The following is a 14,475-nucleotide window of genomic DNA, read 5'->3' on the forward strand; positions in this document are numbered from 1 at the left end:
CTTCACTTTGTTGTGTTGCACAGTGTTCCTTCATATTTTCTTTTTTGTTTTACAGTAAGTCTCTTTTGGAAAGAGAGACATTAAGAGTGATGAAGGGGTTGGTAGCTTTGATACGGAGAGATGACGCTCACACTCTTCTACAAATGCTGGAATGACTGAATTGCGTAAGGTATGTCGACGTGAATATGTTAAGCCACATGAGTAAAGAAACAAATTAACCAGAAAGCTACACAAGCAATAGAAGCTTAACATCTTCTTCGTCTTATTCAGTCAGTTTCAAATATTTTAATCTTGTTGTGAGTCAGGCAAGCAATACTGTCACACACTCTCGTTTGCCACCCATTATTGACCCGGCATGCCTCCACGCCTACTGAGTGTAACTCCATCTATGGCTGGGAACAGCTTGGACTCTAGAAACAAGAGCTGGAGGGAATCAAACGCATCCCTCTCTCCAATTCACATGAAACGACCACCAGCTTCCGGCAAGATATTACTACTGGTTTCATGCGGTTGAGCTCAAGTTTGCAGAAGAAAATACAAGTTTGTGAAGGCTGAGTTACACTGCCCAAAAACGTCTAAAGACAGTGAAGACAAAGCTGCACTAACGTGGCTCGCAGTGATTTGACGGAAGATTTGGAGAATGGTTTGCTGTAAACAGTTGCGTACAATAGCTTATTTATTAAGCAGATATTGTTGTATTTTAGTTGCTTGGTTGTACATGATGATTGTAAATGCGTTATAATGCAATAATTGTTAATTAATGCTTAATACTTAATTCTCATTACAAATTATTTTGACTCCAGTACAAATATTACGGTGCACAGTACTGAAAAAAACTGTAAACCAGGATTGTTCTGAACCAATAAATGTTAATTTTAAATGGAATTTCAATCTGTTTTTTTTACTTTCAAATTTTAGTGCTAAAAATTATACGCAACATAAATATTTCTATACATACAAAAGGTAAGTATCTGTGGAGAAACAGAAGAAAAATTGAACCGAATTGAAATCTAAGTGAAAACCTATGCCAAACTCATAGGCTAAGGGGTTTTTAACATTCCATATAGCATGTCTCAAAACTGGATAACTTGCTTAAGACGTGGATATGAGCTGCTTCGAGCATAATTTCACAAGAAATATTTTTCTCATTACAGATGTCTTCGAAAAAATGAAACCTTTTCAGTAAAAATTGAAAGAAGGTAAAAAAATTGAATCAAGGGAGCGGGAGTGCAGAGGTGTTGCTCATCCGTTAGGTGAGGAAGTGTTCCTGTTTCTCACTACTTCCTCCTCTATGAGTGTTTTCCCAAAGTTTCAAAACTTTACAAACTATTTCCCTCATTTTTACTGATTTGCTTTGGGTAATTAGCAAGATATGTATTTACATGCACAACGAATTTACTGGTTGATGTTTGACTTTGACGACCAGATTGCAGCGCAAGGTGTCATCTCATGTAAGTCTTTCACAGCTCCTTTAAAAGCATGGATTGAGCATTTATCTACATTTGCATCATTACAGCCGACTGTTGTGATTTAGACTACTATTCACGCTTTCTCTTCTACCAGCCCTGTAACTGAAGTTTAATAAATTTTCTTCTTCCATTTTTAAATTACAGTATCCACTTTTTGTGTTTTGCAGTCTTTTCCTGAAATTAAAAAATTTACTCCAGAAAAGTAAGTTTTTCCAAACATGAAAAAAATGTTCTAAAGTACAACATGGTTATGTAGGTAGGAACAAATATTCTATTAAAATTCAAAAGTATTGCACTCGATAAATTCTTGTCAATACAGTTATATAAGTCTCTCTGTTACATTATTAGTCAATAAATGAACTCAAATTAAATACAAATATTATCAAAAACCAGTTACAAGTCAAATACAATTTGAAATAGAAGCTATTGCAAACTAACACAAACTTCTGTTTGAAGACCGATAAACTTATCAAGACATTAAAGAACCTCAGTTTTTTTACAAATATCTCATGTTCCATGGTAAAAGACCCTCTATTTCAAGATACGAGAAGGTGCACGATTGACGAAGGATGGCTTAACTGTCCACACGTTATACAACTGGTTTTTAAAAAAATGCTTAATTATACACACCATAAAATTCTTTAATTGAAGAATTAACAATATCTTGGAAATGGCTTTGATGTATTATTATACAGTACTTAAATGTTTAGAGCTCGAAATATTTACAAATGCTGAATGCAATGCAACCTCGCGTCTGACGTCAACAAAAGCAGCAGAAAATGCCGCAAACTATTCATGGCGGTTTCTATGTCTTCGTGTGATTCTAAAATCGGTCACTAGATTGCGATACTGACCAAGATCATCATGTGTTCCTAGATAAACTATCCTCAAAGTACAGCACTCCAGCCTACTCTGCAGTTCACATTTACATGTCTGACAGAGTGTGCGAAGCAACAATTCCAGACCATTCCTCTACCATTACATTCTCGATAGTACGTGCAAATAACGAACACCTAAATCTTTCAGCGCGACTTCTGATTTTGTCACAATGGTTATTTCTCCCATAGCACTCAACAAAATATATTAGCATCCGGAGGAGGAAGTTAATGATTGAAAATGTCTTGAAAATATCCGGCTACAACGAAAAACGCCTGTTCTTAATTATTACCACCACATCTCGCTTATCATATACGTGACACTCTTACCTATTTGGTGTTACAATGGGACTTCGTTTATCCATCCGGCATTAGTTTAGATTTCCAGTTCATCGGGTCGATTTTTTAGTACAGTTCCTATATATTGTTTAATATTCTGGACGTAATATCAGCAGCAATGTTCTGTGAGGATCATTAAAGTTAAATTCAAGCAACCGCAATGCAGAAATCATCGGAAATGTGTCATTTAACAAGCTGACACTGAGTTGTAAGGTATTGTATGCTCTCGCAAGTTGCGAGTGTAAAATGACAACAATGAGAAAGAAGGTAGTAATGTTTATGGACAAAAGTTACAGGCACTGACAGGATAGATAAAAGAGAAGTGCTGAAAAACATTGTTGCTGAATTTGATGTTGGGACTCCAACGGTGTCGGAATGGAAGACTAGTAGTCCATAATTCTCAGACAGGTGTTAACGACATGACTCACTGGCTGCGAAATTATTTCTATCGTCGTTTGTTCGTCTGGAGATAGTGACGATGGATTAGTTGATGAAATTGGGGCTAAATATGAAGACATTATGTCACACTCAGAGGCAGCAACACAGTTGCACAAAATAATTGTTTATTTAGAAACCCAGGCGGAAACGACTTCAGCCGAACTATTGATGGTGAAATGTCTCGTACGTAGTCGTGCTACACATAAACGACATACGATGCTGGCTCAAAAGACACTCACTGATTATTACAGTGCATAAAACTCACTGTTTTCTTGCAATATCTAGTCACCATTTGTGTGAAAATAATGTATAATTTGTTCCTTATGTGAAAATAACACAGCTGTGTTTATAGCAACGAACCCATGTCATCCTATTTTTTCTGACTTTCCGGTTTATCCACATCTTCGATTACACGAATGACGAAATGAACTGCTATTGTTTGAATTTTTGCCCTGTTCTCCTTCAATCCTTTTTGATAAGAATCCCATACCGCGCAGTAGTATTCCAGAAGAGGATGGACAAGGGTAGTGTAGCCTAGGCTATTTATTTAATAGAACTGTTGCACTTTCTAGGTGTTCTGCCAATAGAACGCAGTCTTTGGTTCGTCTTCCACCAAACATGTTCTACGTATCGGTTCCAATTTAAGTTTTTCGTAATTTATTGCAAACCCTAGGTTTTTAAATGAGTCGACAGTCTTTAAATTTGTGTGGTTTATCATACAACTGAAAGTTAACGGAATTTTTTAGTACTCACTTGGAGGAACAGTTCGTTTTTATCTTCTGATGACTTTACCAAACGGTGAATGACGGCATTATCTGCAGACAGTATAAGAGGGCTACTTAGGTTGTTTGCCAAATCGTTTGAACAGTAGAGGAGCTATGACGCTTCCTTGAGGATGACTTGCCGTCATTTACTACGAACTGTGAAGTTTCTGACAGGAAATCGCGAAACCAATCGCACGGTTGAGACGATACACCATAGACACACTATTTCATTAGAAGTCGCTTGTGAGGAGCAGTGTCGAAAGCCTTCTGGGAATCTGGAAATACGAAAGCAACTTGAGATCCCCTGTCGATAGCTTTCATTACTTTCTGGGAATGAGAAGCCAGTTTTGTTTCACAAAAACGATATTTTCTACACCCGTACTGGTTATTTTGCGATAGAGCTTTTCTTCGAGGTGTTTCATAATTTGAAACACGGTTTGGATTACAAAAATAATACCATTAATGGATGTCAATGATACGGGTCTAAAATTCAGCAGAATATTTCTATTTCCTTTCTTGTGCATTGGTGTCACCTGTGCAACTTTGCAGTCTTTAGGTACGGAGGTTTCGTTAAGTGAGGAACTGCAAAGTTCCAAAACGTTTTAGAAATGCGAAGACGAAAAAAAAAAAAAACCGAATATGGCATTACGTGAACCATCTATTTTGCAACTGTACACTGATGAAGCAGAACATCATGAGAACCTAACTAATAGCCGGTATGTCCAACTTTGGCACGAATAACACCGGCGCCACGTCGTAGCATGGAAGCAAAGAGGCCTTAGTACGTCGCTGGATGGTTGGCACCACTTCCGCAAACAGAAGTTACCAAATTCCCCTAAATTCCGGGGATGGCAGCGATGAGCTCTGACGCCACGTTTAGTCGCACCCCAGACGTGTTCGACCAGGTTCACATCTGGCGAGCTGGGGGGTCAGCTTTTCTCCTTCCCGCAGTACAGGTGTCAAGGAGCTGTTCCCCTGGAAGTCGACGGATTCGCGCCCTCCCATAGGCATGATAAAGAAGGTATCGAAATTCATCAGATCATGAAACGATCTGCCACTGCACCAACGTCCAGTGTCGATGATCACGTGCCCATTTCAGTCGTAGATGCCGATGTTATGGTGTTAACATCGACACATGCATGGATCGTCGGCTGCCGATGTCTATTGTTAACAGTGTTCGGTGCGCTGTGAGTTCATCCACACTTGTACTCTTCCCGGCGTTAAAAAAAATGGTTCAAATGGCTCTGAGCACTATGGGACTTAACAGCTGAGGTCATCAGTCCCCTAGAACTTAGAACTACTTAAACCTAACTAACCTAAGGACATCACACACATCCATGACCGAGGCAGGATTCGAACCTGCGACCGTAGCGGTCGCGCGGTTCCAGACTGAAGCACCTAGAACCGCTCGGCCACCCCGGCCGGCTCCTGGCGTTAAAGACTGATGTTAGATCCCCCACAGTTCGCACCTGTCCTGTTTTACCAATCTGCCAAGCCTGCTGCTTCCGACATCTGTAATGAGAGGTGGTGGCCCAATCCCCCGATGTCTGGACGTGGTTTCATCTTGGCTTCGCCACGTGTTGAAGATACTCACCACATCACTCCTCGAATACCCGACAAGTAGTGCAGTTTCCGAAATGCTCCTGCCGAGCCTCCGTGCCATCGCAATCTGCATCGCTCAACAAACGTTGTTGTTATTGTTTTTGGGGGAGGAGACCAGACAGCGAGGTCATCGGTCTCATCGGATTAGGAAAGGAAGTCGGCCGTGCCCTTTCGAAGGAACCATTCCGGCATTTGCCTGGAGCGATTTAGGGAAATCACGGAAAACCTAAATGAGGATCGCCGGACGCGGGATTGAACCGTCGTCCTCCCGATTGCGAGTCCAGTGTGCTAACAACAGCGTCACCTCGCTCGGTGGTCAACAAACGTGATCGCGCGCTTTCCCCATCCTACACACGGACAGCACGCTCACTGATACTACATGCACCGTGCGCGTGTCTGACTAGCAGTCACTCCTCGCCAGGTGACGCTGCTATCGCCTGACCAGGTTTATATCGATATTAGGTCTGTGGTCTTGATGTTCTGGCTGATCAGAGTACACTTCGTAGCTCCAAGTTTATAACCACTACACCGCTATGTACTCGAAAGATTTCGGCCATTTTTGTGTAACTTACAAGGGAACCTCCCCATCGCACCCCCCCCCCTCCCCCTCAGATTTAGTTATAAGTTGGCACAAAGAATAGGCCTTGAAAAACTGAACGCAGATCAATCGAGAAAACAGGAAGAAGTTGTATGGAACTATGAAAAAAATAAGCAAAATATACAAACTGAGGAGTCCATGCCCAAGATAGGCAACATTAAGGAAAATGTGAGCTCAGGAGCGCCGTGGTCATAATCAACTCCGCTCTGCAAAATTCCAGGACATGTTCACATTTGCTTGGACATATGCAGGATTTGACGGTCTACACACGGAAAAATTTGAAAACGTTAAAAACATATGTTTTGACAGAGCACAGGGAAAACTGTGCGACTGTGAAATTGTTGCATTCAGTTGTTGCAGTTTATGTGACAAACTCCGTGAAACTGTTGCATTCATTTGTTGCAGTTTATGTGACAAACTCTTATGTTTTCATCACTTTTTTGGGAGTGATTATCACATCTACAAGCAAACCTAAATCGGGCAAGGTAGAAGAATCAATTTACCCATTCGCCAAGTGTACAAGTTACGTGGGTCGACAACATATTCCTGTCATGTGACACACATGCCGTCACCAGTGTCGTATAGAATATATCAGACGTGTTTTCCTGTGGAGGAAGCGGTTGACCTATGACATTGCGATCAAATGTTTTCGGTTCCCATTGGAGAGGTACGTCCTTTCGTCTACTAATCGCACGGTTTTGCGGTGCGGTCGCAAAACACAGACACTAAACTTATTACAGTGAACAGAGACGTCAATGAACGAACGGACAGATCATAATTTTCCAAAATAAAGAAAGCAAGGACCTCTCGTTTCGCAGCTGCTCACGCTAACCACGGGACCACGGCGCTCCAGAGCTTACATTATCCTTGATGTTGCCTATCTTGCAATTGGACTACTCAGTTTGTATATTTTGCTTATTTTTTTCATAGTTCCACACAACTTCTTCCTGTTTTCTCGATTGATTTGTGTTCAGTTTTTCAAGGCCTATCCACTGTGCCAATTTATAACTAAATCTGAGGGGGGTGCGATGGGGATGTTCCCTTGTTAGATCTTGTGAAGGTTCAAATCGTACCAAGTAAGACGCGTTTTTATGAATCTTCAGTGTGCCGTTGGCCTGAGGCGGCATACTTTCACAATACCCAAGCTATGATACGAAAACTATCGACTACAGAATCCGATATGATGTCTCCCAAGCACTCGGCATCGAATGCTAATAGAAGGTCATAGCGGTACCTGCCGTGTCTGATTCTCCGTATGACGTGGAAATGACGCCACATGTGCACGAAGTCTTGTGAACTGTAGGTTAGCGCAGCATTTACGGTGCTAGTATTCTAGACTCTTATAGGTACCTGCGGCGGCGCCGTGGTGGTGGTGCTGAGAGGTGCGGGAGCCGGCGAGGAGGGCGCCAGCGGGGAGTAGTAGGTGACGCAGCAGTTGCCGTCGTCAGGGCACGTCGCCTCGGTGTCGATGTCTTCGCAGAGCAGCGCGAGGAAGCTGCCCACGCACTCGCCGCGGCAAGGCTTGGGCACGCGCTTGGGCGGCGGCGGCTGTGGCGGCGGCTGCTTCGGCGCCGCGGGTGACGGGGACGGCGACGGGGGAGCGCCGGCGGGGGGCGGCGAAGAGGGCGTGGGCGGCGGCGCCGTGGGGCGGCTGGCGTTGCGCTCGGCCAGGCTGGGCGGCGGCTGAGCTTCGGGGAAGGCGTCGCGGGACACGCAGCAGCGCATGCCGGCGCCGCACAGCTCGGCCGCCTCCAGCACCGCGTCGCAGTACTCGGCGATGCGCTCCGCCACGCACAGGCCCGGGCACGGCTTCACTGCGGACACCGGTGGCAGCTTCAGCCACGGGGAGGGCGCAACAATATCTGACAGCTAACGAGAACTTTTAAAACGACGACACGATCACTACCGGGTGGTTATCATTAAAATACAGCTACTCACGGAGATCCAGTGTGGACCGTATTTATCTTATGGCAGCGAAACATGGTAGATAAGATAATGCCTTAATACGGTACAGATTTACGCTGGGAAAAAATTAGTTCCACTTTTGGCCACCAGGTGAAAATCTGGCGTTGTACACTATTTGTATGACGTTATGACATCTACGCTGTCATTTCACAAGAACAAACGCGAATGAGCAGTATGGCTACGGAGAAGAGAGACCGTGCGCTGTTGATGAAACTGTTTTATGTGCACAGTAGCAATTAACGGTAGCATTGAGAGAGTATTGCCGACTGAAAGGTTTGAGGAGAGGCCCGATGTCATTAAATAGTTTGAAAAAGATGGTAATGAAATTCGGGAACATAGTTGCACTTCTTGATGCAATAATTTACCAACAGCCGTATGTATTGTAGAAATTTATTTTATTTTATGAACTTCTATGTGCTACCAGTTTCGGCATTACATTGATGCCATCTTCAGGTCCCACTCTTCATAGTCGTAAAACCGCTATACACGGAAGGAGCCATAAAACTGGATCCGTGACTCAATCGTCCTGCAACAGCTCTTGGTTTTACGGCTATGACGATTGGGGCCTGAAGATGGCATCAATGTAATGCCGAAACTGGTAGCACATAGAAGTTCATAAAATAAAATAAATTTCTACAATACCCTACGGCTGTTGGTAAATCATTGCATCAAGAAGTTCACGCCAGCCGTCGTCCCACGATCCATAATGGATCAACGAAGATAGTTGCACTTGGTGTGGTCTCCTAAGTGGTGGAAGCTATTGACGAGGTTGCTGTTGCTGTAATTGAAAAATACAGCACGTACCCCGAGCAGTGCTAGTGCTCGTGCCGTGTCACAATAATTGAATATCCTACGGTCAGCAGTACGGAAAGTTTTGTTGTCTGTTTTACACTGGTACCCGTACAAGATCCAGACGGTGCAGCAACTGAAACCTTACGATCCGCAGCAACGTTCTGAATTTGCTTTTCAGTTTCTGGGATGCATCGAAGTTAATGACGTGTGGCCGGCAATATTCTATCGAGTGACAAGGTACATTTTACGCAAAAGTGTGCAATGAATACCCACAACTGCCGAATTTGTTAAACCACGTTGTGCGAAGTACCCATTGCACTCGCTGTATGTGACTGTCTGGTGTAGATTCACAGGCACCTTTAGTCTCCGTCGGTTCTTCTTTGAAGAGAATGCAACCAGGGGGCCCGTCAGTTGTACCATGGCGTCCGCACGTTATCGACACCTCCTTGTACAGCACGCGACTCCTGCTTTGAGAGAGTGCAACTGCATGGAAACCACTGTTTTCTTGCAAGATGAGGCAACATGTCAAGTCGCTCGCCCAGTGAAAGATCTGCTTAACGGAACCTACCGCAAACATTTTATTACCAGAGGTTTTCCACACGCATGGCTTGCAAGATCACTTGATTTGAATCCATGTGACTTATCGCTCCGTGGACATGCAAAAGAACGAGCTTACGAGGGACTCGTTTGGTCTCTACCTGATCTGCAGGCCAGTAAATATGAACACGTCGCTCAGATCCCATCAGAACTGCTGCGAGCAAATGTTAATCACGTTGTTTTACGGATACAGCATCTCGTCGACGTCCCCGGTCCTCATCCTGAACAAAATGTGTAAGTTGCGGTTAGTAATAAAATCGACATTACGTCTGTCTCACGTGCTGGACCTTTTCTGCCCACGTCCCATTCCTAACCCAACACATGCGGACACATTTCTATACGTCTTTCTTGCATTTATAGCGCGAGATTTACACGTGGCGGCCGAAACTGGAACCAATTTTTTCCAGTGAAATCGGTTCCGCATTAACACATTAGCATATCTATCAAGTTTCGCTGCCATACGATGATTATTATACAACACGCACTGGACCTCTGCGAGTAGCTGCACTTTAATTATGACCACGCAGTATATTTGAACTGCAATTCGTGGTTCATTGAGTGGACACATTTCAGAACGATTACAGTAAGCCCAGCAGACCAAACAGCAATTACCTCCTCAAACGAACTCACAGATAGTTTTGGAGTGCTGTAAATGATGCAGAACTTGTACCAAGAGGTCATATGACCTCCGACCGCGGTAATGATGGCAGTGAAATAGTGTGAATGTGCCAGTCAGTTGTTTGGAATAGCGCAGTCACGTAGGTCGACGAGGATGCTTGACAATATGGGAGGAAGGAGCTGTCGTCTTTGGACGCGTCCATGATCACATCGTGAATAAAGATGCCTGATTTACTGGTGTTCCGCGCCGTCTAATTGGCCTTGACAAGGTTTGCGTGGCTCCCCACGTCGGAGGTTCGAGTCTTCCCTCGGACATGAGTGTGTGTGTGTGTGTGTATGTGTGTGTTGTCCTTAGCGTAAGTTAGTTTAAGTTAGATTAAGTAGTGTGTAAGCCTAGGGACCTATGACCTCACAGTTTGGTCACATAGGAACTTACCATAAATTTCCAAAATTTACTGGTGTATCGACGCATACAGTCCAACGTGTGTACAAGTAATGGTGTGCCCCTCGCAGCCATGTAACGCAAACATACTAACCGACGGGGACCAGAGACAAGTGTCACACGTTGTTAATGGGTATCTACTCGGGACCCAAAAGGAGCTGCTACTGTTAATGAATGCCGGTCCATCTCAATCGGTTTCCGAGCGAAAATTACGAAAGGAACTCCTTGGAATGGACATTGGTGTCCGGTACCTTGCAAGAGGCCATAGCTCGCAGCGGCACAAAAAACTGCACATCTTCAAGGGTCAAACATAAAAGAAACTGGGCAGTAGCTGTCTGGAGGTGTGTAGTGCGGTCGACGATTAGCGATTTTGCTTCTGTTAAATGGCAAATAGCGCTGAGTGTACCGACGGCTCCATGACGCCTTTAACCCACAGCATGTGGAAGGCATAGTTCAGGCCGGATATGGTTCTGTGATGTAATGGGAGTGTTGTTCGTACCATGACATGGACCTAGTCATTGAGGTTACCATGACTATAGACCAGGACATTCATTTCAAGATTGTCTGTGTTGCCCTCGGTTCTACACCTTCGTACTGAGTATGGTCACTTCAACCTTCCAATACGACAATAGAGGTACTCACAGGGCTGAGGGCATACCTTCCTGTCTTGACTAATACTCTGGCACTGTATCGAACTCGACTGGCCCTCTAAATCACCGTATCCTAACTTCATAAAAAACGTGTGCGAGTATTCAGAACAGCGGGTGAACCGTAGCAATCAGTTTCATTGCATTTTGATAGCTCTGTGGGATCTAATCGACAGTGAGTGGTCTCAACCTTGAAACGTGATGTTTTTTTTTAATAAAATTTCGAAGCTAATTTGTATCGCTTGTTTGATTGTTAAGTCATTAGGTAGGACCCATATACGTAATTTCGCCTTTTGAGCTCTGCAATGTGATTTTCAACAATTTAATGGCAAATTTTTGGCTAAAATTACGTCCATCCTTTGGTAGGAACATGTATCTTCGATTAAATTAATTGCAATTAGGACTTCTTACTTACAAACAACTCAATAACAAAAAAAGCACCAAATATACTGTATGTTACAATGTTAGGAATCTGTAACAACTCTGTTTGTCATACAGTCAACTTGCTATACTATTGTTTAACATAGCGGCATCTAATTATTTCGTAGTTACTGTGATTAACAACATGAAACTAACTGACGATGCAAACGGAGTTTTTATTTAGGCTACTGGACTATGTATTGAGATTCCATCTACAGTAAAAAATAATGTACCAACATTTAGAGCAAGAAACATGGTAGGGATCTCTCGATAATATAGTTTCAGTGCAGTTAACAAAAATGTAATCAGCTTTGTTTATTTGAATCATTTCACTTATTTTCCTATGAAAACGACAGATATGTATTTGACTTTGGATCCTCTTTCATCTTATTCTACTGTAGTCTCCGAATGATAACACTTTCTGTAATTTTGAACAACTTCTTTGATTGTAATTAACGAAATTACTGTATGCAACAATGTTCGAATTGTTAGCGAGACGATACAAGACCCACGAGAAATGGTGTGAGGGACCTAGTACAAAGTGAGATGTTGAGCTACACCCGTCCAACTTCAAGAACTTTTATTTCATCCTGGTTTTTCAAGATTTACCTTCTAAAAGTCTTTTACTTTGACTGACTTTTATTTGACAAGTATTTTACACAGAAAGGTTGTTACATCGCAAAGTTTATACGGCATCCCTGAATAAACTTATGGATTTTCAACTTCGTTCAGTCGAGACAATTATCAAGGCTAGAGGTGGAAAGACGGTATTAACCTGAGGTGATGTTTGGAGTGGGGGATTGATTTTATGTCCCATATGCTCATCAACATTCAGCCTGTCCAAGACATAAGTACAAATAATGAATCGTTTAAAGATTGTCTCCACTTACAAATACATGTTATTATCTGAATGCAGATTTAGGTGTGTGTGGATAAATTCCGGCACCTCTGGACTACACATCTTAGAGCATGTGTACTGAAAATATACGTTATTAATTTTTTTATGCAAGTAAGTTTGCACTTAGAGCTTAACACACTTTTGTACATCGAGATATCTGTAAACCCTTCTTCATGGGTATTAAGGTTTTGAGCAGGATGGCTGTTGATAATGAACTTATTCCGAAACATGCTCTGTGTATGAAAAATTAGCTAAAAGGCTGTACACGTCGGCTTTTTAAAAAATCTGATTATATCATTAGTGCCAATCTTATGAAGCGTATCAGTTTGTTTGGATATTTAGGGATAACGCTTATAATAATAAGCAAAGGAACGAACACATGAATTCAATGAGGAAGGAGAATGGAAAACGTACAGGTTTTCCGTGATCTATAACCTGTAAAGCTACTGTGCAACCTGTTCTAGAGAACTGTTTCCAATATTTGGAGACTTTATGAAGGGGGGCTATCAGGATCGTAACAGTACGATATAACCCATGTGAATGTGTAACATAGAAGCTTCGTCCACACTCTATTGGGGCATAGGCAAATGGTATAGGACGGGGAAGCCTAATATTAGTGTTAAGCACCGTTAAGGTGAGCGTTATACAATAATTTGCAAAGGTATAGAATGAAGAATCCAGAAATGTTGATAATACACGATAGTAGCTACAAAATAGAATGTATAACAAAAACCTCCCAAGAACCCAATTCAAGTTTGATTCTGGTCGCAACTTGGACCAAAATTTGACTTTAATGTGAAGTCTTTTCCTACTTGGTGTCACCACATTGTCACAGCGTTTAACTACCTCACTTTTTGATTTAAGAAAACGCCTAAAAGTATTTCACGGTGTTTTGTATTAATAAGGACGCGAACGAAATCTGATTCTGGAACACTGACGCTGAGTAACAATGTAGAATCCGTACTCGAGTCTCTTCCAGAAGATTCCAACTGAGTGTGTTTTTATTGTCACTGAATTGCATGTGAGTTGTAGATATTAGCCATGATTGAAGGAGAGGCACACATTGTGTGCATTCTAGATCTACTGAAGCAAAAGTTTATTGATACATTGTGCAAAAAAACGGTAGGATTGATTCTTGAACGAAGATAAATCCAAACAATCGTCCCTTTTCTTGCTACGTCAGAGTCAGTGCGATGTTGAATAATAATAACAATAATAATAATAAAACAGACATATTTACGAACGCATTATTTACCACCTGTGTCTGATAGAGATAGCTAGTGAACTTTGTCGTAAGATGAAGGTAGGGAATAACATAGCTGTTCCATAGCGAATTCGGGAGTAGAACAAGCAATCCTGCTTACCGCCTAGAGGTGTTATCGAGGTCGCACACACGCTTCTGATTGTTGTGTGCGTTGCCTTCAACGCACTATACTACAACAGTCAAGTACGGAACATAATACAAGGTGCATTCAAGTTCTAAGGCCTCCGATTTTTTTTCTCCAAACTGGAAAGAGATAGAAACATGTGCATTGTTTTAAAATGAGGCCGCGTTCATTGTCAATACGTCCCAGAGATGGCAGCACCGTACGGCAGATGGAATTTTACCGCCAGCGGCGAGAATGAGAACTGTTTTAAATACTTAAAATGGCGACGTTTTCCTTACTTGAACAGCGTGCAATCATTCGTTTTCTGAATTTGCGTGGTGTGAAACCAATTGAAATTCATCGACAGTTGAAGGAGGCATGTGTGATGGAGTTATGGATGTGTCGAAAGTGTGTTCATGGGTGCGACAGTTTAATGAAGGCAGAACATCATGTGACAACAAACCGAAACAACCTCAGGCTCGCACAAGCCGGTCTGACGACATGATTGAGAAAGTGGAGAGAATTGTTTTGGGGGATCGCCGAATGACTGTTGAACAGATCGCCTCCAGAGTTGGCATTTCTGTGGGTTCTGTGCACACAATCCTGCATGACGACCTGAAAATGCGAAAAGTGTCATCCAGGTG

General features: G+C 42.6%; 1 protein-coding gene across 1 annotated transcript in view; it reads right to left on the reverse strand.

Annotated features, from left to right (window-relative positions):
• LOC124612274 (protein masquerade) overlaps positions 1 to 14,475 on the reverse strand; it is a 242,047-nt gene that overhangs the window by 24,068 nt on the left and 203,504 nt on the right. Inside the window, exon 4 of the mRNA XM_047140380.1 lies at positions 7,436 to 7,899. Within this exon, the coding sequence (XP_046996336.1) occupies positions 7,436 to 7,899 (464 nt within the window). The remainder of the gene's footprint in view (positions 1 to 7,435; positions 7,900 to 14,475) is intronic.

This window comes from Schistocerca americana, chromosome 1 (genome assembly GCF_021461395.2).
Source record: "Schistocerca americana isolate TAMUIC-IGC-003095 chromosome 1, iqSchAmer2.1, whole genome shotgun sequence".
Classification (NCBI taxonomy): Eukaryota; Metazoa; Arthropoda; class Insecta; order Orthoptera; family Acrididae; genus Schistocerca; species Schistocerca americana.